Source organism: Elgaria multicarinata, chromosome 1, assembly GCF_023053635.1.
Source record: "Elgaria multicarinata webbii isolate HBS135686 ecotype San Diego chromosome 1, rElgMul1.1.pri, whole genome shotgun sequence".
Lineage (NCBI taxonomy): Eukaryota > Metazoa > Chordata > Lepidosauria > Squamata > Anguidae > Elgaria > Elgaria multicarinata.
In genome coordinates this window covers 5433867-5454670 of record NC_086171.1, presented here as the reverse complement: position 1 = coordinate 5454670, position 20804 = coordinate 5433867, and the positions used below count along the sequence as shown (strand labels likewise).

General features: G+C 45.9%; 1 protein-coding gene across 2 annotated transcripts in view; it reads right to left on the bottom strand.

Annotated features, from left to right (window-relative positions):
- The window catches only part of SNAP47 (synaptosome associated protein 47), a 79432-nt gene that overhangs the window by 41204 nt on the left and 17424 nt on the right, over window positions 1-20804 (bottom strand). The window contains exon 4 of one of the 2 annotated variants that reach the window (XR_010025262.1): window positions 11195-12378. Coding sequence is in view for 1 of the 2 variants with exons in the window: in XM_063122862.1 (XP_062978932.1) it covers window positions 12232-12378 (147 nt within the window). In the remaining variant the exon portion in view is untranslated. Of the gene's footprint in view, window positions 1-10419; window positions 12379-20804 lie in introns of those variants that run through there. The other variant, XM_063122862.1, reaches the window with a different exon arrangement.

Here is a 20804-nt window from a genome sequence, read left to right as displayed (position 1 = left end):
AATAAATCAATAATAAATTAAGTAAGCACCCACCAACCTGGCTCAGAAAATGCCCTCAGCTGCATATCCCAGTTCTTTCAGCAAATGTGGGCTTGGGTATATGCATTTGCCAGTAGAAGGTCTAATTCAAACTTGAGTTAATTACTGGTTTGTGTTGAGTCTGCGCTTGCTCATGGAAGGTATTCCATATCGCTTTTGGAAATGTTGGCATTGCAGATCTTGGTTTCTGGGACACACCAGAGGAGGTTCTTCTTCGGTTGGAGCAGATTTGCACCCCTGGAAAAAAGTTCATTGGAAGATGTTGCTTCTCACAAGTTCTGATCGTCACTGCTTGAGGTTTGGCATTCTTCTCCAAAGCTATATTGGGTTTTGTTATTATTATTATTATTATTATTATTATTATTATTATTATTATTATTTATTTATTTATATAGCACCATCAATGTACATGGTGCTGTACAGAGTAAAACAGTAAATAGCAAGACCCTGCCGCATAGGCTTACATTCTAATAAAATCATAATAAAACAATAAGGAGGGGAAGAGAATGCAAACAGGCACAGGGTAGGGTAAACAGGCACTGGGTAGGGTAAAACTAACAATATAAAGTCAGAACTGAGCTTCCAAAGTAGTGCGCCCTCCTGTCCTCTGGAGGGTGAACTCACAACCATTAGATCAATATGAGCAAAGGATTGGATTCCTAAATTGGATGTTGCTGCTGTAGGAGAAGGAAGGGGAGGAAACGTCAGCCCTACAGTTGCAGGGTCTCCTTCTGTAGAGGCTAAGCTACAGAAGAAGGCACCTCATCTTGAGTATTGCATCCAGTTCTGGGCTCCATACTTCAAGAAGGATGCAGACAAGCTGGAGCGTGTTCAGAGGAGGGCAACCAGGATGATCAGGGGTCTGGAAACAAAGCCCTATGAAGAGAGACTGAAAGAACTGGGCAGGTTTAGCCTGGAGAAGAGAAGATTGAGGGGAGACATGATAGCACTCTTCAAGGATTTGAAAGGTTGTCACACAGAGGAGGGCCATTCTCTAATGATAGATCATTTTACTGGGTTCTCAGTCAGGGCCAGCATCAGCACCTGGCATCTATGGGCAGCTGCAAAGGCCCCACTGCCCTAGCAGACTCCATGGTTAAGAATGGTCCTGGGCCCTCCACATGAGAGGCTGGGTCTGCCCGCCAGCCACCGTCATCATTACCCACAATGCTTCTGATATAGAGTCATTCCAGGGCTGTGTGGGAAACAGCATCTCCCAATTGAGGGGAGACATGATAGCACTCTTCAAACACTTAAAAGGTTGTCACACAGAGGAGGGCCAGGATCTCTTCTCCATCCTCCCAGAGTGCAGGACACGGAATAACGGGCTCAAGTTACAGGAAGGCAGATTCTGGCTGGCCATCAGGAAAAACATCCTGACTGTTAGAGCAGTACGACAATGGAACCAATGGCCTAGGGAGGTGGTGGGCTCTCCCACACTAGAGGCCTTCAAGAGGCAGCTGGACAGCCATGTGTCAGGGATGCTTTAAGGTGGATTCCTGCAATGAGCAGGAGGTTGGACTCAATGGCCTTGTAGGCCCCTTCCAATTCTACGATTATATGGCTTTCCTACCTTCGCCCAGACACACACAATTTATTTATCTTTATTTTATTTGACATATTTATAATCACCCCTCCCATCCAAGGCAATATACAAGATCCAGATAAAAAAACAGCAGTAAAACAATATGAAACTCAACTGTAACAATGAAAGAGAACCAGAAGCTGCAGCATTCATCACAATAAAATCAGAAAATAGTGTTTCAACTGTTAAAGCAGCCTTCCTCAACCTGGGGCGCTCCAGATGTGTTGGACTACAACTCCCAGAATGCCCCAGCCAGCTCGCTGGGGCATTCTGGGAGATGCAGTCCAACACATCTGGAGTGCCCCAGGTTGAGAACCACTGTGTTAAAGGATCAACAGAAAAAAAATAGTCTTCAGATAATAATCTTATTGGGAAATATTTGATGAAAACCAGAACCTAAGTAAGAAACTGAAAGTTAAGGGCAAATAGCATGTGAGGCATTTGAAAAAGACAATACAAGGAATACAGTAACGGCTGATGTTGGAGCACAGAAGCCAGTACAGAAAGGAACAGAAAAATAAGACATAGGAAGCTGCCTTATTTATTTATTACATTTATATCCCGCCTTTTTTCCTCCAAGGAACCCAAGGTGGTGTACATAATCCTTCTGCTCCTCTCTATTTTATCCTCACAACAACAACCCTGTGAGGTGGGTTGGGCTGAGAGTCTGTGAATGGCCCAAAGTCACCCAGTGGGTTTCCATGGCCCAGTGGGGACTAGAACCCAGATTTCCCAACTCCCAGTCCAACACTCTAACCACTACACCGGCTCACAACTGCCTTGTAACAGAGCACATCCACCCAGCATGAACCAACGTGTACAAGCATCCAAGGTCCTCCAAGATTCAGCATCCAAGAGTCCTCCTTTAGATACCTCCTCCAAGGGAGGCGACAACAGAGAGAGCCTTCTCGGTGGTAACCCCCCCACCTTCCATTATAGAATGATTTCCCCGACAAGGCCCGCGTGGTGCCAACGGTTCTCTTTTGGGCACCAGGTGAAATCTGCTCTCTTCTCTCAAGCATTTGGCAGCATCACGAGTTTTTAAATCAGATCTTGGATTGTCTTTGGCTGGTTGTTGAAAACTTGTCTTTAGATATGTGCCGTCTCTGTGTACGTGCTCTGTTTATATGCTTTTATGTAAACTGTTTTGCACTTTGTATGCTGCATTTTTTAATGGTTTTTAATTTTTGTGAACCACCCAGAAAGCTTTGACTATGGGGTGGTAAATAGAAATATAATAAACGAATGAAGTGGGACCATTGCCTTATCTAGCGGGGTACTGCCTGCTCTTCTTCAGGTTGCCAGGTAGAAATCTACCTGTAATCCTTTTAATGGGAGATTCTGGGCCACTTCAGCATGTGAACCCTATGCTCTACCAGTGAGCGAAGGTCCCTCCCCAAGTTCTCGATGGTTTCCCAGAACAAGAGAGGAAATGGAGAAAAGGGAGATATAATTATTGGCGGCTTTGCTGACGGGAGAGAGAAAGGTTTAGGGATTGAGTGCGGTGAAGAGACAACTTGGAGGAGGAAAAACCTGCCACGGGTTGGGAAGGGAAAAGGCTTTAAGGGCAGCAGGCAATTACGCACTTGAGGTGCACAGGGCCGGGCAGGAAAGCTGTCCCCAAACTCAAGACATGTTTCCAGTGGTCCGGTCCAGATTCTCCCGAGTTCTCCACATCTTCAGTTTTACCAAGAGCGACTCTGCCGTTTTGACCACATTGTCTGCCGCTGCAGCCAAAGCCAACAGTGGAGAGGAAAGGGAAACCCTTACCCCAAAAAACAAAACAAAACCAGGAATAATCTTCGCGGCCGCAAGACAGGTGGGGGAACGCCACAAATGAGAGGGGAGTGGGTCCAAAGGAAGGCCTGTTCTTCAGCTGGCCATATTGGAGAAGAAACCTCACTGACAGACAAAGGGGGAGATTATCTTATCAAAGAGAGATTCCTGGCCCACCACATGCTGCTAGCTGTCTGAAGCATCCCTACCATTTTCTAATGCATCGCATATTATCATGCCCTGTCTGCGTTCCTGGGACATCTCAGAGCCGCGGAGATCCAGATGGTTCTTATTGAGGCCTCTGTCTCGGCACGTTAATGGGAGCTGGCTTCGGATCTTGTTCCTCAAGCTGGGCGTCTCCTCTCACAAAGCACCACCATCTTCCACCCATCTGAAACAAGGACCTTTGATTTCCATCCCTCCCCCCCCCCCCCTCCACAAAGGCTCACAAGACAGCTTCCGAGCTCTAAGCAGAGCACTAAAATGTAAGGGGCAGAAAGCCTCTCTTGCTAAAGGCAGCACAGCCCTGCGCTACAACTTTGACCGTGCATCACTAGTGCTGTGCGCACTGAGAAAAATGGAATTCTGTAATGTATAGCAGCAATTCTGCAAATTGGTGTAGTTTTGCATAATTTATTATGATTTGCTAATCATGGGGAGAAACAATGATCTACGCAGGGAATCAATGCCTGTTGGGACTGGAATTCCCAACTGGGAATTCCCAACTGGAATCCTTCTTTGGCTCACGTCTTTGGCCGGCGAGATCACATCACGCCAGTCCTTTTACAACTTCATTGGCTGCCAGTCCAGGTCTGGGCCCGATTCAAAGTGCTGGTATTAACATTCAAAGCCCTAATCTGTTTGGGGCCAGGTTATTTGAAGGCACGCCTCCTCCCATATGTATATGCCCTGACATTAAGATCATCCACAGAGGTCCTTTTTCGTGAGCCCCTGCCAAAGGAAGCGAGGCAGGTGGTTACTAGGAGCAGGGCTTTCTCCGCTGTGGCACCCCAGCTGTGGAACGAGCTCCCCAGAGAGGTCCGCCTGGCACCTACACTGTATTCTTTTCATCGCCAGCTGAAGACCTTTTTATTTTCTCAGTATTTTAACACCTAAATTTAAACTTTGCTGTTTTAATTCTACATCAATTTCTGCTATGTGGTTTTATCCTGGTTGTTTTCTCAGTATTTTAACACCTAAATTTAAACTTTGCCGTTTTAATTCGGTGTTTTAATCCTATATCAATTTCTGCTATGTGGTTTTATCCTGGTTGTGCTTTTTATATTGTATTTTTGTATTTGGGTTTTTAGATTGTTGGATGTTTTATTATGTTCTTAATGGTTTTAATTTTTGTGAACTGCCCAGAAAGCTTTGGCTATTGAGCGGTATAAAAAAGTAATTAATTAATTAATAAGTAAATAAATACATATCTCTGGCTTCTGAAATATCCCTAAGTGTTGCTCACATATTTTAAAGCATTTTTGCAGACAGAAACTTGCTTTAAAAAAATGAAAGGTGACATTCTGCTTTAAAAAAATGAAAGGTGACATTGGCTGGACTGGCAGCCAATGAATTTTTTGTATACTTTTTAAATTTTTTGTATACTTTTAATGTCTACTATTTTTAATTGTTGTAAACCGCCCAGAGAGCTTCGGCTGGGGGGCGGTATATAAATGTAATAAAATAAATAAATAATAAATAAATTCTGAGGAACTTGGCATCTCCGCTCAATGCTAGACCTGGCATCTTTTCTGCTGTTTTGTAGAATCACAAAATACATTGAGCCCTCTGGCGTACCATGCACGGGACTATGGAGAACAAGAAAAGTAAAAGGCACAGACAACTCAGCAAATGTGAATAGTATGGGTCAGATGCAGGACACACTATTTATATAGCATCATCCATGTGCAAGGTGCTTCACCAATTACAAAAGGGTAGGTCCTACCACAAGGGCTTAACCATTTAAAATCTGACACAGGAGAGGGAAGTTGGGGATGAAGGGGAAACAGACACAGTAGTGAACAGGGGGGGAAGAATAGAGTTATTTCAGTTACACAGTTTTAGTCTTGGTTTCAGTAGAATACGGCCTGTGACAAAGGCTTCATTGGAAAAGTGGGTTATTAGAAGGGAGAGAGAGAGAGGAGGGAACCTAAAGAGAGACAGTTCTAGGCATGAGAGAGGGAGGGGTTCTTTGAGAGAGCAGATCTTTGGATAGCTGAAGACCGTACAATTGGAAGACCAAATGAGGATGGAGGCAGGTTTGCATCAGGATGTGAGCAGCGGGGCCAGGGCTGGGGAAAGACCATCTAACCCTGCTTGAGAAATCTAGAGATGGATGGCAATGGCTTCATTTAAATTTAAGTTAAGAGAACAACACATCTGAGATTTGCGTTGCTCCTCTTGACAGAACATGAACTACCTATATGAACACAACTGAGAGGGAAAATGTGGGCTCTCCCACCCTAGTGGCCTTCAAGAGCTGGACAAGCATTGAGCAGGGGGTTGGACTTGATGGCCTTGTGGGCCCCTTCCAACTCTGCTATTCTATGATTCTATGAAATCCTGCGTGAACTGTGTTGTGGGAACGCCACGCTCATCATGACCCTTGAGGCATACATTCTATGGTAGGGCTGTGTGGGATACCAGAGGTTCTCCAATACCTGCAAGCATTTCTATGAGAAAATGCAGTCCACCATTCCAAGAGTTTCCACTATTTTAATAACAGGAAAGATCACATTACAGTAGGTCAACTGAACACCCAAATTCAAACTTGGAAAATTGTTTTGAATATATTCTAGTTGGGGTTGTTCAACACCCTCCAACACCCTCCAAGGTTACGGAATTGAAATCCAATCCTCGACATTTGCAAAAATAAATGCAATTCCTCAAAATATAAAAAAGATACTTTTTTAAAGAGAAGAAAAGGGAAGGAAACAAAACCTAACAAAAGTGCAAGTGCTATGTACTGTCATTTCCCCCATATTAGTGTGCTAGTACAATCCGATTTTATACCATCTAGAAGACGGACAGGCCACTTCTATTCATTTCTATGGGCTTGTATTGTGCATCAATATCAGGCAGCCAAGATTTCAGCAGTGGAAATAACTACACTGTGTTACTGGTACACCACAAATCAATTGGATTCGTTTGCTTAAATATGATTTGTTCTAATCCATTTCAATTGCAAAATGCAAATCTTTAGGTGGGGTTTGTGTGTGTACGTTTTTAATAGGATGAAAACGATCTAACCTTTCCCTTTAAAAATAATAATCCCTAAACAGGCATCAATTTATTGATTCTTTTCGCTTCATTTCCAGAAATATTTGGTAATTTTTCCCACCTTGTTTTAAATTCTGAAACCCTTGCAAGAGAGGGGAGAGCCGTGAGTGTAGGGTTTGTAGTTTGCTATAAACTAAGATCATCATCGTAACTGTACCAAAGTCATGGGAAAACTAAAAATAAATCATGGAGAGTTGACTCAAGCCTTCAGAATTTCAGGAAAACGTTCTGACTTCTTTCTTCCCAAACCTCATGAGTACTTATGAAACCTAAAACTGTCAAAAGGGCAGTTTTATCTTGAGTAGTATACAAGATGTTGCAGATAGCACCAGTTCCTGCACCAATTCTAGAGTCTTCAAAGCCTTTCCATCTATGGAAATTGCTTAGTGGTGTAAGAACCTGACGCAACGTACGCTGCGCCCCACCACCCTTTTGGCAATTCCAATCCATGCTGAGTAAGGAGAGAAGCTTAAGCCAAAATGGCAGATCAACCAATTTCAACAACTTAGCAACTTTTCACATGGTAGAATTTGCCTCCTGGTCTCAACTTCTATCACCTGTTCCTTACAATTTCGCCATATTTCTTGCCCATACTCTTGCAAATTATGGCACATGCAGAGTTTAGTCAGAGATAGTATTAGTGACTGTGGTGCCACAACACACTGATGTCGGCAGTGAAGATTCCTCAAACTTACACGTTTATTTGATCATTCTCGTTAGAATGTGTGACACACTGGGGGAATACCGGGGGTGCCTTAGCAAAAATCATTGGCCCATGATGCTGAGTCTGGCCCTCATGTTCAGCCAACTGGAATGAAGGAGAGGTGGGTAGTCAATGGCTACGAATGGCGAGAGAGTGTTTGCCCGCTTTCTGACCTGCTTTGGGGGCGAGTTTGCCACGTCTGCGGATTTGAGGAGTGGGAGTGGAAGATGGTGGGATACGAAGGCCGGGAATGTGGAGGGGGCTCCGAAGCGTGTGGAGCTTCAAAGTTTGGGGAAGTGGAACTTGTGTGGAGCGGCTTTTCAAAAATCAGGGCCTTGTTAGCGGCAGGAAAGGAGCACGTGGGATTTTATTGATTGTTTTAGCTGTTTTAAATTGTTTAAAATTTTTACGTATCTTAATTTTGTAAGTCGCCTTGAGTCTTTTTTTTTTTTAAAGAAAGGCATCTAAGAAATTTTAATAATAATAATGATCATGAACACAAAGGATCTTTATGGACAATACATTAATAGTCAAAATAAGAGAGTCTTGTAAACGCAGATTCTTCTCACATTAAACACAAAGGTAACTTATAACATATAAAGCACCAATGAAGTATTTGGACTGCATCATTTACTGCACTGCATATAAGACTTACCTGTATATTACAATGCATGGAAAAATGTCCCAGGGTATCAAATGCATGCCAAGATACTCAGATGTAGCATACAAAAGACCCGTAAACCAATAATTAAGAGTTTGGGAAACTGGAATGGGCATTAACACAATTTAAGGATTTACAAGATGGTGTTGTGATTTGGCTTCATTATGAGGCCTGATTTATGACCTCAAAGGGTGCTTGGCCCTATGATGGTTGTATTCCCAGCGGGCTATTCTAAATATGTTTAATGGCTTTGCTACTTAATTAGTATAACTGAAACAAAAATTGCATTAGATGTAGTAAACCAACTCATAATGAGTGCCTCATACAACACCAAGGGTTGGAGAAGTTCCCCTTCCCCTGACTAAATAAAGGCAAAATTCCAAAGAGATCAGACCTTATGCCCGAATTAAAAGAACACCAACAACAACACATTTACATCATGTTTACTTGGCTGCAAAAACATCACTAGATCAATTGGCTCCCAACACCGCAATCCTATGTACTCATGAAACTCATGGAACTCACTTACATGTAAGTTCCATTGAACTCAATGGGGCTTGCTCCCCCAGATACATCTGTATAGGATTATAGCCAAAGTAAATAAAATGGCATACTCTATAATTGATGAATTGAGCTCTGGCCAATGAAAGCTCATGCCACAATGAGCTAGTCATTAAAGTGTCAAAGCACTTCCTAGCGTGTAGGCAAAACGGAGTTCAGGGGAGGTGCGTCATTAACATTTCTGTCCTCCGCAAACCGCCCCCCTTTGGCAATTTTCCACTTCCCTTTACAAAAAGGAGCATGGCAAGAGGAGACGTGTCCCCATTGCTGAAGAAACAAGGTCAGTCTCTCTCTCGGCCTGATCCAGTGATGCATATGGCTGATTAGTTAGGATGGAAATGTAATGGCAGATGCTTATCTGAATACACATCCCATTGAAAGTAAAAAATAGTGTCAATGGATGACACCAATGTTGTGTTTCTTAGAAAGCTCTTGCTTTCGATGAGAGACAAATGACGAATGCCTGCTAGGTAATCCACAAAGCTTTTATTAAGCAGCAAACATCTCTTCTACCTGAAGAGTGTCTAATCTCTTGGAAACTTCCCCCTGGGCAAAACTATGCAAACTAAGCGAGACAATTGTCCGACCAAGGAGAACAGGAAGCTCCTTTCCAAACGCCCACTTGGTGCGGAGACAAGTCCTGGTGCAATCTTAGTCGGACCAACTTTCTCACACCTTCCTTCCGCTCTGTGCGTTTTAGCTTCTGGCGGACCTTAGAATCAGCTAGCTTGTCGGGGTGCTCTCCTCCAGAGGAAGGCTCACTTCCCACCGAGTGTGTAGGATTTGGCCTTGAGGAGATAAGCCCTGGAGAGGGCTGACTCCCAGCTGGGGTATCGCCCTTAAGAGCTTCCTCCCCCACTGGTACAGGCTGGCTGGTGTCTGGCGCCACCTCTTCTAGGTCCGAATCTGATTCTGATTGATTACCTGAAACACCTTCTCCCAAAACAGGGGCAGTAGGGTCAGACATGACAACCGATAGCCAGATGTGCATCTGAATATGGAGGTTGTCCATATGTACTGCACTAATTCCAAGGGAATGTGCATACCCATTCATCCACGTAGTGTTCCAACAGTCATATGCAGCTATGGGTTGTTAGATCTGGTTCTACTGAAAGTCTTGCAGAGCAAAAACAAGCTGTGGGAAGTTGGCACCATTGGCTAGGCAATGGGATATACTCCCTTTTGCCCCTCCCCACATTCAGAGGGAGGATCAAGGACTTTGTTCTCCAACAGGGACATTGTTACAGAGCCAAAAACAATTAGCCAGGTGACACCATGACACTGTCATGTTCACTACCTGATCCATGGTTGGGTGTGATAACAGGGCTCCCTGAAGTCTGAGGCAAAGGGCAAAATGCCGCCTTCCTCTATTCCATATACAGAAGCCAACTGGACTGTCAGTTAATTTTTAGTTAAACATTGGTAACAGAACAGTACCCTCCACCACTGAGGTCAAGAGGCCAGCATAAGGTGCGTAGTGCAGGCCGTGGGGTGCACTTGCCCGTGCTCCCCACTCCTTAACTCACTATGACTAACAGCAGGGCCCTGCCTCATGCGACCACACAGTAAAAGAATCCCTTTGATTTAAGAAAATGAAGCAGCAGCAGATTTAGATAATAACCACTGTGACCTAACTAGGGGGTTGGACTCAATGGCCTTGTAGGCCCCTTCCAACTCTGCTATTCTATGATTCTATAATAGCACAAGAGTGAGAGCAGTGCTTGACCATCCACTCTTGTCTCATGAGTCTCCCATTTTCCCTCCCTAAAATGACAGTTCCTGCACTGAAACACAAACGTCACAAAAATTTGGCACTGTTGTGGGCTCTCCCACACTAGAGGCCTTCAAGAGGCAGCTGGACAACCCTCTGTCAGGGATGCTTTAGGGTGGATTCCTGCATTGAGCAGGGGGTTGGACTCGATGGCCTTGTAGGCCCCTTCCAACTCTGCTATTCTATGATTCTATGATTCTTTAAACTACTCTTCTGCAGTTTGCTCTACAACTGCAATTAGCAGGCAATATTCATTAGATTAAGATTAAAATAGAACTAAAACAGATTTCTGCCTATAACAGCCTTCAGTGAGTCCACCAGGCCTTCAAGCTGAAATGCAAAAAAACCCAGAAATGCACTAATTTAACTTCCGATTGCACCCAGACTCAAATTCCGGTGCCACATAAATAACTCAATCCAGCCCGAGGACCCAAATGTTACTTCTGGATTCCAACCTTTTCATTAGGTAACCTCTCCAGCGCTAACAAATCTGTATGTGTACATTCAACTTTTAGAATGCAAAGTAGTTGGACATAAGACACATAAGCATGCTTTAGGGTATTCCTGCATTGAACAGGGGGTTGGACTCGATGGCCTTGGAGGCCCCTTCCAACTCTGCTATTCTATGATTCTATGAAAAATGAATACAGAACAACAGCAATAAACCGCTGTGTTCAACACCATAGAGACCAACGAAAAATGCACTATATTCCATTTCTTTGGAAATGAAAGTGTCTGTAAAATCGTATCTAGCTAAATAGGTTTTAACCCAATAAGACCAACGGAGTTCCAATATTATTTACAGACATTCCTCATCACCATTTCACTTATTTTAAATATGTAAGGCGGTACACAGGTACGGAACGCTGGCTTTTCAGAGGCTGGGCTCATCCCTTGCCTCTTCAATACCGGTTCAGAAAAGGCAGAAGAAACAGAAGAGGGATTTCACTTTGAGAACTGACAGGTCAATCTAACGAAGTCTACAGGTGACTGCCACTAGCTTAAGTGGTTTGCAAAAGGGAAGTAGGCAAACCGAGGGCAGATACTCTATAAATGGCTACTAGTCACGATGGCTAAATTGGGCCTCAGAGGCTAATACTGCCTCAGCATTAGGCAGCATTAGCTCTAAATTATAAGATGCCAGAAACAAGCAGCAATGGAAGGTTTTTTGCCTCCGCATCCTATTCCTGGGCTTTCCAGGAGCACACGGATGGCCCCCGTTGGAAGCAGAATGCTGGCCTTAGCTGGGTCCAATCCAGCAGGGCTCCTCTTGTGTTCTTAGGACTACATCGACTTAAAGCGGTTCATTGATCACATGCTGTTAAAGGCCAAAATCAGCCAGTCACTCCCTTTATGGCAGAATAAATGAAGGCGCAGCGAACTATGTAAATTGTTAATAATCGAAATCCGTCGTTCAACAGGCCCAATTAAGGGACAAATGTGCAAGTCATGCTTTGCCTTCTTTTCCACAAGGGCACTCCAGAATGCTCCCCAACTCACCACTGGGTAATTCCATTAATCCCCTTGCATCACAGGAGGACGCATTTGTCCTCCTCAAAGTCTCCCGTGAACACACAACACGGTATTCTCAAATCTGCTGGAAGTCAAGAGCACAGTCCAATTCAACTGCAGAGATGACGCTCTTACTTATCCTACCGCTGAACACAACATCCCCTTAATTCAGAAAAGTCCTCCCCAAATCACCTCCTCATTGTTCGATACCGTTGACTCAGTATCCCAAGGCCCTCTTTGAGAGCTACGGCAGCGACCACAAACAACCACGTCAGAGATGGCGCGGCTCCAGAAGAGAGCTGCAATCTCTGCCTCGCACAGTAGGGACTAGCGCCTTGCGGCTGCTATGTTAGCTTCTTCATTCTGCGGTTCTGCTTGTCAATGTTCATCGTGGCTCGATCTGCAGCAGAGGTGATGACGTCGAGGGCCTCATCCTGCCGTTCCAGCTCCGTCTCGGTTTCCAAGGCCAGGCCCTTGAGCTTCCGGAGAATCTGGAAAGAGAAGATTCACGGAGATTCGCTTGTCAGAACCACATGCTTTTTTGTGAACCGCCCAGAGAGCTTCGGCTATTGGGCGGTATAAAAATGTAATAAATAAATAAATAAATAAATGCTTAAAATGTCTCAGCAGTTTTGCACCAACTCTACAGTCTCCTTCCACACAAGCTTGCAAAATCTTCCAGATTATTATTTTTTTTAAACTCAGAATAAAATACAAAAATAAAATTAAAAATGCACGGTTGGAAGGAACGAAAACTTATCCACAACAGCCTCCTTACTAACACCCCCCCTGCAAGTTATTAGCCTATTATTTTTTTACTTGCCTACTTTTTACTCATAAGTAAAAAGCATAGAATCATAGAATCGCAGAGTTGGAAGGGGCCTACAAGGCCACTGAGTCCAACCCCCTGCTCAATACAGGAATCCACCCTAAAGCATCCCTGACAAGTGGTTGTCCAGCTGCCTCTTGAAGGCCTCTAGTGTGGGAGAGCCCACAATCTCACCAGGCAACTGATTCCATTGTCGTACTGCTCTAACAGTCAGGACGTTTTTCCTGATGTCCAGCTGGAATCTGGCTTAGTGTAACTTGAGCCCGTTATTCCGTGTCCTGCACTCTGGGAGGATGGAGAAGAGATCCTGGCCCTCCTCTGTGTGACAACCTTTTAAGTCTTTGAAGAGTGCTCTCGTCTCCCCTCAATCTTCTCTTCTCCAGGCTAAACATGCCCAGTTCTTTCAGTCTCTCTTCATAGGGCTTTGTTTCCAGACCCCTGATCAACCTGGTTGCCCTCCTCTGAACACGCTCCAGCTTGTCTGCGTCCTTCTTGAATTGTGGAGCCCAGAACTGGACACAGTACTCAAGATGAGGCCTAACCAGGGCCGAATAGAGAGGAACCAGTACCTCCCGTGATTTGGAAGCTATACTTCTATTAATGATGATGATGATACTTTTACAAATGGCGGGCTAGAAATGCAGTACGCTGGCAAGGAGAAAGAGCTCTGTCTCTCCCTCACCAGCTCCCTCGGCTTCATGGAAGAAGTGAAGCCCCTTCCTTGGTGGGCAGCACCGAAGACGGGAGTGTGGGTGACAGTAGGGTGCCATCCTCTGTCCCACCTTTGCCAACTCTCTTACTCATGTGGAGGGGAATCCACACTTTTCACAATGGCAAGCAAGTGAATAGCTAAAGAAAAGACGGATGGAATTGTGCAATTAATTCATTACTTTTTTCTGGTGGGGTTGGAGGGGTGGGTGGGTAAATCAGATGGTGATGATAATGGCTTGTTGGACAGGGCAACGTAGATTGGGCAATTCTATCATCTAAGAATCAATACTATAAATTTGGGGAGATGATGGGGTACCAGAAAGTCACCTAGTTGAATCCACATCTTATTTCAGGGTATCACATGAAGGAGTAAGACGTGCCCTACATCATGAATAGGCAACCCCAAAGCTGCAGGCCTAAGCTGCACTACCAGGCTATTCATAGATTCATAGAATAGCAGAGTTGGAAGGGGCCTCTAAGGCCATCGAGTCCAACCCCCTGCTCACTGCAGGAATCCACCCTAAAGCATCCCTGACAGACGGTTGTCCAGCTGCCTCTTGAAGGCCTCAAGTGTGGGAGAGCCCACAACCTCCCTACATAAGTGGTTCCACTGTCGTACTGCTCTAACGGCCAAGAAGTTTTTCCTGCGTTCCAGCCGGAATCTGGCTTCCTGTCACTTGAGCCCGTTATTCGGTATCCTGCACTCTGGGATGATGGAGAAGAGTTCCTGTCTCTCCGCTGTGTGACAACCTTTCAAGTATTTGAAGAGTGCTATCATGTCTCCCCTTCAATCCAGCCCTTGACGCTGTTCCCAAGCCATGTCCCCCCTGCCCCCTTCCCCGTTCACCAGTGCCTTGGCCAAACTGGTTCTGCAAAATCACCCGCTGAGCCGGGTTGCACCCCATGAGCACAGCTCTGCCAGGCTCCCACCCAGTCTGCCTTGCAAAAGCACGGAAGAGCTGCCTTCCCTCTCCCCTCCCTAGTTCTCAATTCCAGGCGCCCCGCCTCCCCCAAACCTACCCAGCAGCTGAACCAGCTTAAATGGTGACAGTGGGGAGACCCACTGGGTACACTGCTCAGAGGGTGAAGGCAAGACAAGACTGGGAGGACGTGGATGGCGAAAGAGGGCCAGGCTTGACCATCCACTCTTGGCTCACGAGTCTCCCATTTCCCACAGCCAGGTGAGTGACGCCCAGCCCCGCACATCGCATTTCCTGCTTCCTCCCTCCGAAAGCTGCCTCGGTGGTCGTTCTGGCCTGTTAGCACTCAAGGACGTTTGGGAAACATCAAAAGAGCTCAGTGCTTTGGGAACCATAGGTTCTGGGCGGCCAGAGCCAGCCAGCCTTCCACCCACCCGCCCTCCCTCCCCTACCGAAGCTGTTTGATGTGACTCGAAGAACTTGCAGGCGATGGTCTGGATTTATGGGGGAGGTTTGCTCTGGGGAGCGTGGATGGATCGAGGAGTGTGGGGAGGGGGGCTTGTGAGTTTTGTCTGCACCCACTTTGACCTTGGGACCCTGGAAAGTTCCCCATCAGGAAATGCAGCCTTCGGACTGAAAAACGTTTCCCACGCCTGGTCTCTACTTGGGATTATTTGGGGAGATGGCGTGTCCACCCGACCCTGGCTCTGAGAGAATCTGGCTGGTTTCGAAACGTATTTGTACATGCGTAGGTACATATGCACATGTGTGCGCACACATACACCCTGAGCTTTGTTGCAAAATTAACACATTGCAATCTGAACAGACAGCATTTAAAATGACTTACAGTGCAATCCTATGCACAGTTACTCAGAAGTAAGCCCCACTGTGTACGTCCCACACACAGGTATGTGTGTGCATAGTACTGAAGCCGTAGTCACTAAAACATCAATTTCCTTTGTTGTGTCATGCTACCTTTTCTCTCTGCAACTCAAAGGCGACTGAGGCACAAGCAGCAGTAAAAAGGGAAACTAATCGTTTAAATCCCTTTATTTTCCAGCAGAGAATCCGACGACAGCAAAATTAGCTCCTCTTCTAGCATGCTTACAGACTAGGACTCCTTTAGGTGCACGTAAGAGTTGCCGTCTGAGGAGGGCTGAGCCGGTTACATATGCTTCATCTCAGACACGGCCATGTCAGAGCCACTTGGAAACATGATGGGGTCTCTGAGGCCGGGCCAAACCTTTAGGCGGGAGGGTGGAGAGAGGTGGAGAGAGATGGGAGATGGCTATTTTGGTGGAGTGAAAGGATGACAAGACGTCTAGTCACTGATGCTCGGCCTCTGCCAGCTTGCTAAAAGATTCAGTGTCCTTTCTGCCAAGCCCTAACTTGGGCAGAGGACTGAGGGATTTACAAGTCAGCTCAGAAATGAAACCCACATTTTAATGAACAACACGCTAGCATGCATCAGGTAGCCGGCAACGCAAGAGCTGATCATTTATCATGAATCAGAGAATCTGTTATCCAAACCAGCTAATTACAGGCATTCACCAAGTGTCCCCATTTAGCCTCAAAGCAGCATACCCTTGACAGTGCAATCTCATACGTGTTGACTCAGAAGGAAGGTCTGCTGCATTCAAAGGGGCTCACTCCCTTGTAAGCTAATGTGGTTAGGATTGCAGCCTCGTTTATCTGAAGGTTTTGCACCCCTATCTCCCGGCTCGGTCTTTCAGGGACTGCTTTATGACAGCAAATTCTGTGCCAAGTCCAAAATTTAAACCAGCCTTCCGCAACTCAGTGCTCTCGAGGTGCTGAACTACAACTCCCATTATCTGCAATGCACTCCACATAGGGCTACCATTGTACCTAGTTCAGAAACTTCAACTAGTTCAAAATATGGCAGCCAGGTTGGTCACCGGTACATCTAGGGGTGAACATATTACCCCAACATTAAAATCACTCCACTGGCTGCCAATTAGTTTCCGGGAAAAGTACAAAGTGTTGGTCATTACCTTTAAAGCCCTAAATGGTTTGGGTCCAGGTTACCTGCGGGATCGCCTTCTCCCATACAATCCGCCCTGCACACTCAGGTCCTCTGGGGAGAACTTACTTCAGTCAGCCAAGACTAGGCTGATATCAGTTTCCCAGAGGACCTTTTCTTCTGTCGCCCCTGGATTATGGAACGGCCTGCCGGAGGAGATTCATAATATTAACTCCCTCTGTGATTTTAAGGCAGCTTTGAAGACTAGCCTTTTCCGGCAGGCCTACCCAGATCAATGTAAAATCAAGAATTTAAAAAAATGTGTTGATTCCTGCACTAATGTTGTTCCCCGCCTCGATCCAAAGGGAGAGGCAGGTAAGAAATAAATATTATCATCATCATCATCTTCTTCTTCTTCTTCTTCTTCTTCTTCTTCTTCTTCTTCTTCTCCACCATCCCCCCAAAATGTGCTTTAAATATTGTTGTTTTTAAACACAATTGTTTAAAAACACAATTGTTGTTTTTAAATGGATACTGTTGTTTTTATACTGTTTTTTATGTGTGTGTGTGTGTGTGTGTGTGTGTGTGTTTTAAATTGTATACTTTTAATGTTCACTATTTTTAAATGTTGTAAACCGCCCAGAGAGCTTCGGCTGTGGGGCGGTATATAAATGTAATTAAATAAATTAAATAAATAAATAAATAAATAAAATAAATAAATAAATATTGCTGAATATTACAGGAGACAAAACGGCTGCCATTTTAGAAAACAAAACAGAAAGGTAAGAATACTTTCGTTCCATCTCTGTGATGAACACCCCCCCAAAACACCAGGGTACCATGTAGCGGCTGGCCATTAGGAAGTCCTTACTAACTACTGGAGCTCTGAAACAAGTGACTTTAAGAAGTGTGATTAAACAAAACCAGTTCACTACGTCAATTTGGATCAACTCAAACCAGAAGATACGAGTGCTGCTTTAGACCGCACTGGATGACTGTTTGAATGTGCCTAGTACTTTCTATGCTGGCTGGGGTTGGCTCCGTAGAGGCCTTTCTCAGTCCTCATACCCAGGATCTTTTCAGCACACTAGCTGTACCCGGCGTAACATATGCTGTTGTAGCGTATCTTAAAGTTTATTAATTAAATATCATCGCAGGGGCAAGGGCTGCTTGGAGGCCACCGATACAGCACCACCTGGCAGATCTGGGGGGCAGGGAGGTCGGGGGGGAGGGGGAGCAGGTGTCCCCCTCTCCCTGGGATTCCTGTCAGCGTTGGGCTGCCTGCCCAGCTAACATGAGATTAGGCTGGGGCCGGGGCTTGCAGCAGGCGAGCAGCCCCCCACCCGGCCACCAAGGGCCCTGGCCGTGCCTCGCTCATGCTCCGGACCGTGGTGCTGTCCCCTTCGTGGGGAGGGGGAGCGAAGAGGCAGAAAGGGGGGTAGGACTACCTTGTAAAGCCTGGAGGGGCTCAGCGAGGGGCTTAGCAACCTATATCAGCTGGCGTTACACGTTGTTACTTTTGCTTAGCAACCTGTGTCAGCTGATGTTACACGTTGTTATTGTTGCTTAGCAACCTGTATCAGCTGAAGCCTTTACGGAAAGTGTTTTATATATATATATACTGTGTGTTTTACTTGGGCAAACTGATAGAACAAGTGCTGGGGGATTCTGTCCAACAGGGTCAGCCTAGCTGCTCTTGTTACCATCCCTAATCATCCTCACAAGTCATACCCCAACTGATGGTCCAAGAAAACAGAGCTGGGTCGGTCCATATTAACAGGGGCATCAGGAAATTGGAAAGGCCCAGGAGGCAGTGGGGGAAAGCACGGAGGTTCGCTACCCCCAAGTCTCTACGGTCTGGAGATCTGACAACATCAAGAGGCAGCTGGGCAACCATCTGTCAGGGATGCTTTAAGGTGGATTCCTGCACTGAGCAGGGGGTTGGACTCGATGGCCTCAGAGGCCCCTTCCAACTCTACTATTCTATGGTTCTATGATCACTCCTTTGGCAGAAAAAACAAAATGAAAATAAGAGCACACTGGATTTATTCTGCCAAACTAAGTCTAGCGAACAAGATCTCTCCCTCTCTCGTCAACCACAGACCTTAAGCTAATATTATCCCATCTCCTCCCACCTTCACTGACATTATGTCAGCCCTGGGTAATTGGTAGACAGAGGCACAACCACAGAAACTCAACAGGGGCCCCTTCCCTAAATTTATGGACGAGTTAACAGAATGCTCCCAACACAATCCCAAAAAACCGAGCTTTTAACTACACTGGTATCCTGGTAAAGTCAGGTTCAAGCACCCACAGTATATCACTTTCCAGATCCAATGAGAAGGACTTTGTCTTCTCAACCCACCATTTTGAAATCCATGTCTCATGGAGTTCCTCAGGACACATCAATGAGGAAGATCAGTGGAGAAGCTTCCCTAGAAGACCACTTGTCCTCCACTACCAATCTTCCCCTGCAACCATAGGAGGTAAGTGAATTCTACAGCAGTTATAGGAAGAAGACCTCCAAATGTTTTGGACTCCAATTCCCAGCATACCTGACCATTGGCCATGCTGGCAGGAGCTTCTGGGACTTAAGTCCAAAGCATATGAAGGTCTACCTTCTGCCCAATCCTGTTCTAAATCGGACATGCAGGACAGATGGGGCAATAGCGCAGGACCCAGACAGAGCACAACATGTACTTTGGTTGTGTCCCAGAACATGTGGCAGGTATGTAGTGGTTTCCTCAGCAAGCAAGCTGATGTGAAAAAGGTCACCTGAAAGTTTGAACGCCATGGTTTTACTACCACCTAAGTGATCAGTTGCAAAGATAATTGCAAAGAGAGCCAGTGCAGTGTTATGCTTAGAGTGATGGAATGGGACTTCAGAGATCCGGGTTCTAGCCCCCACTCGGTTCCTCTCTATTCGGCCCTTGTTAGGCCTCATCTAGAGTAGTGCATCCAGTTCTGGGCACCACACTTCAAGAAGGATGCAGACAAGCTGGAGCGTGTTCAGAGGAGGGCAACCAGGATGATCAGGGGTCTGGAAACAAAGCCCTCTGAGGAGAGACTGAAAGAACTGGGCATGTTTAGCCTGGAGAAGAGGAGATTGAGGGGAGACAGGATAGCACTCTTCAAATACTTAAAAAGTTGTCACACAGAGGAGGGCCGGGATCTCTTCTCGATCCTCCCAGAGTACAGGACACGGAATAACGGGCTCATGTGACAGGAAGCCAGATTCCGGCTGGACATCAGGAAAAACTTCCTGACTGTTAGAGCAGTGCGACAATGGAACAGTTACCTAGGGAGGTGGTGGGCTCTCCCACACTAGAGGCCTTCAAGAGGCAGCTGGACAACCATCTGTCAGGGATGCTGTAGGGTGGATTCCTGCATTGAGCAGGGGGTTGGACTTGATGGCCTTAGAGGCCCCTTCCACTATTCTATGATTCTATGAAGCTCACTCGGTGACTCTGGACCAGTCACTAACATACCCCATGGGGCTGCTTTGAGTATAAAATAAAGAGGTGGGCTGTGTAAGCTATGAGGAAAACGGGCAGGATATAAATGTAATAATCAATAAATAATTGTTGGCTACTTCTTTGAACAGCTTTTGGGAAAATCTTTGCCAAGTTCCTTTCTTTAAACTGATTTCCCAGCACAGCTCCGCCATTCGGCTCAGACTTCTCGCTGTCTGCGTCCATGGAAGTAAAGCCAAGGTAAAGTTAGGATTGTCAACATGTGACGCTCTCGCCTTTACTGCTCAATCGACAGCCGCCCATGTGGGACCCTAGAGCGAGGCTTTACCTTCTAGCAAGAGGGGACCGCACCAATCAACACACACACCGCAAGCGTCTCTTGCATCTCGTCTCATTTCAGGGCATCTTATTGCCTCTGGGTAAAGGAAAACTCTGGCTCTGAGGATACCTAACAGGTGTTGCATTGCTAGTCTGTAGCCATCCACCTCAGACGAGACGTAAATGAAGACGTGTCCTCTCTCAACCACTCACACCTGTTCTTCCGCCCTGCCTCTGACAGTAGATGAAGGCAACGCTCTCCAAAAAGATGGTAGGACCTCTCTGCCGAGTGATTAGCAGCTAAGAGCTACTTAGAAGCAAAACCAGGGCTTAATTGTTGAAGTGTGGCCACCAATCTCTTGAGAACCCTGTACGAGGCAAAACAATTATTTTCTGCCTTTGTAATTATAAAGATGGAAAAAGTATGATCTGCCTAAAAGCTCCGGGATTGCAGATCTCACTACAAGCAGCCATGGGGAGTCCTTATCACAGAGGGGTAGGCAACGTGCCGTCCTCCAGATGTTTGGGACTTCAATTCCCATCATCCCTGACCATTGGCCATGCTTAGGGGAGTTGTAGCCCAAAACATCTGGGGGTCACCAGGTTGCCTGTCCGTGCTCTATTGATTTTAGACATGTCCGGGCCATCAACGGTGGCTCACACTGGTCTTGGCCCCAAAAGATGA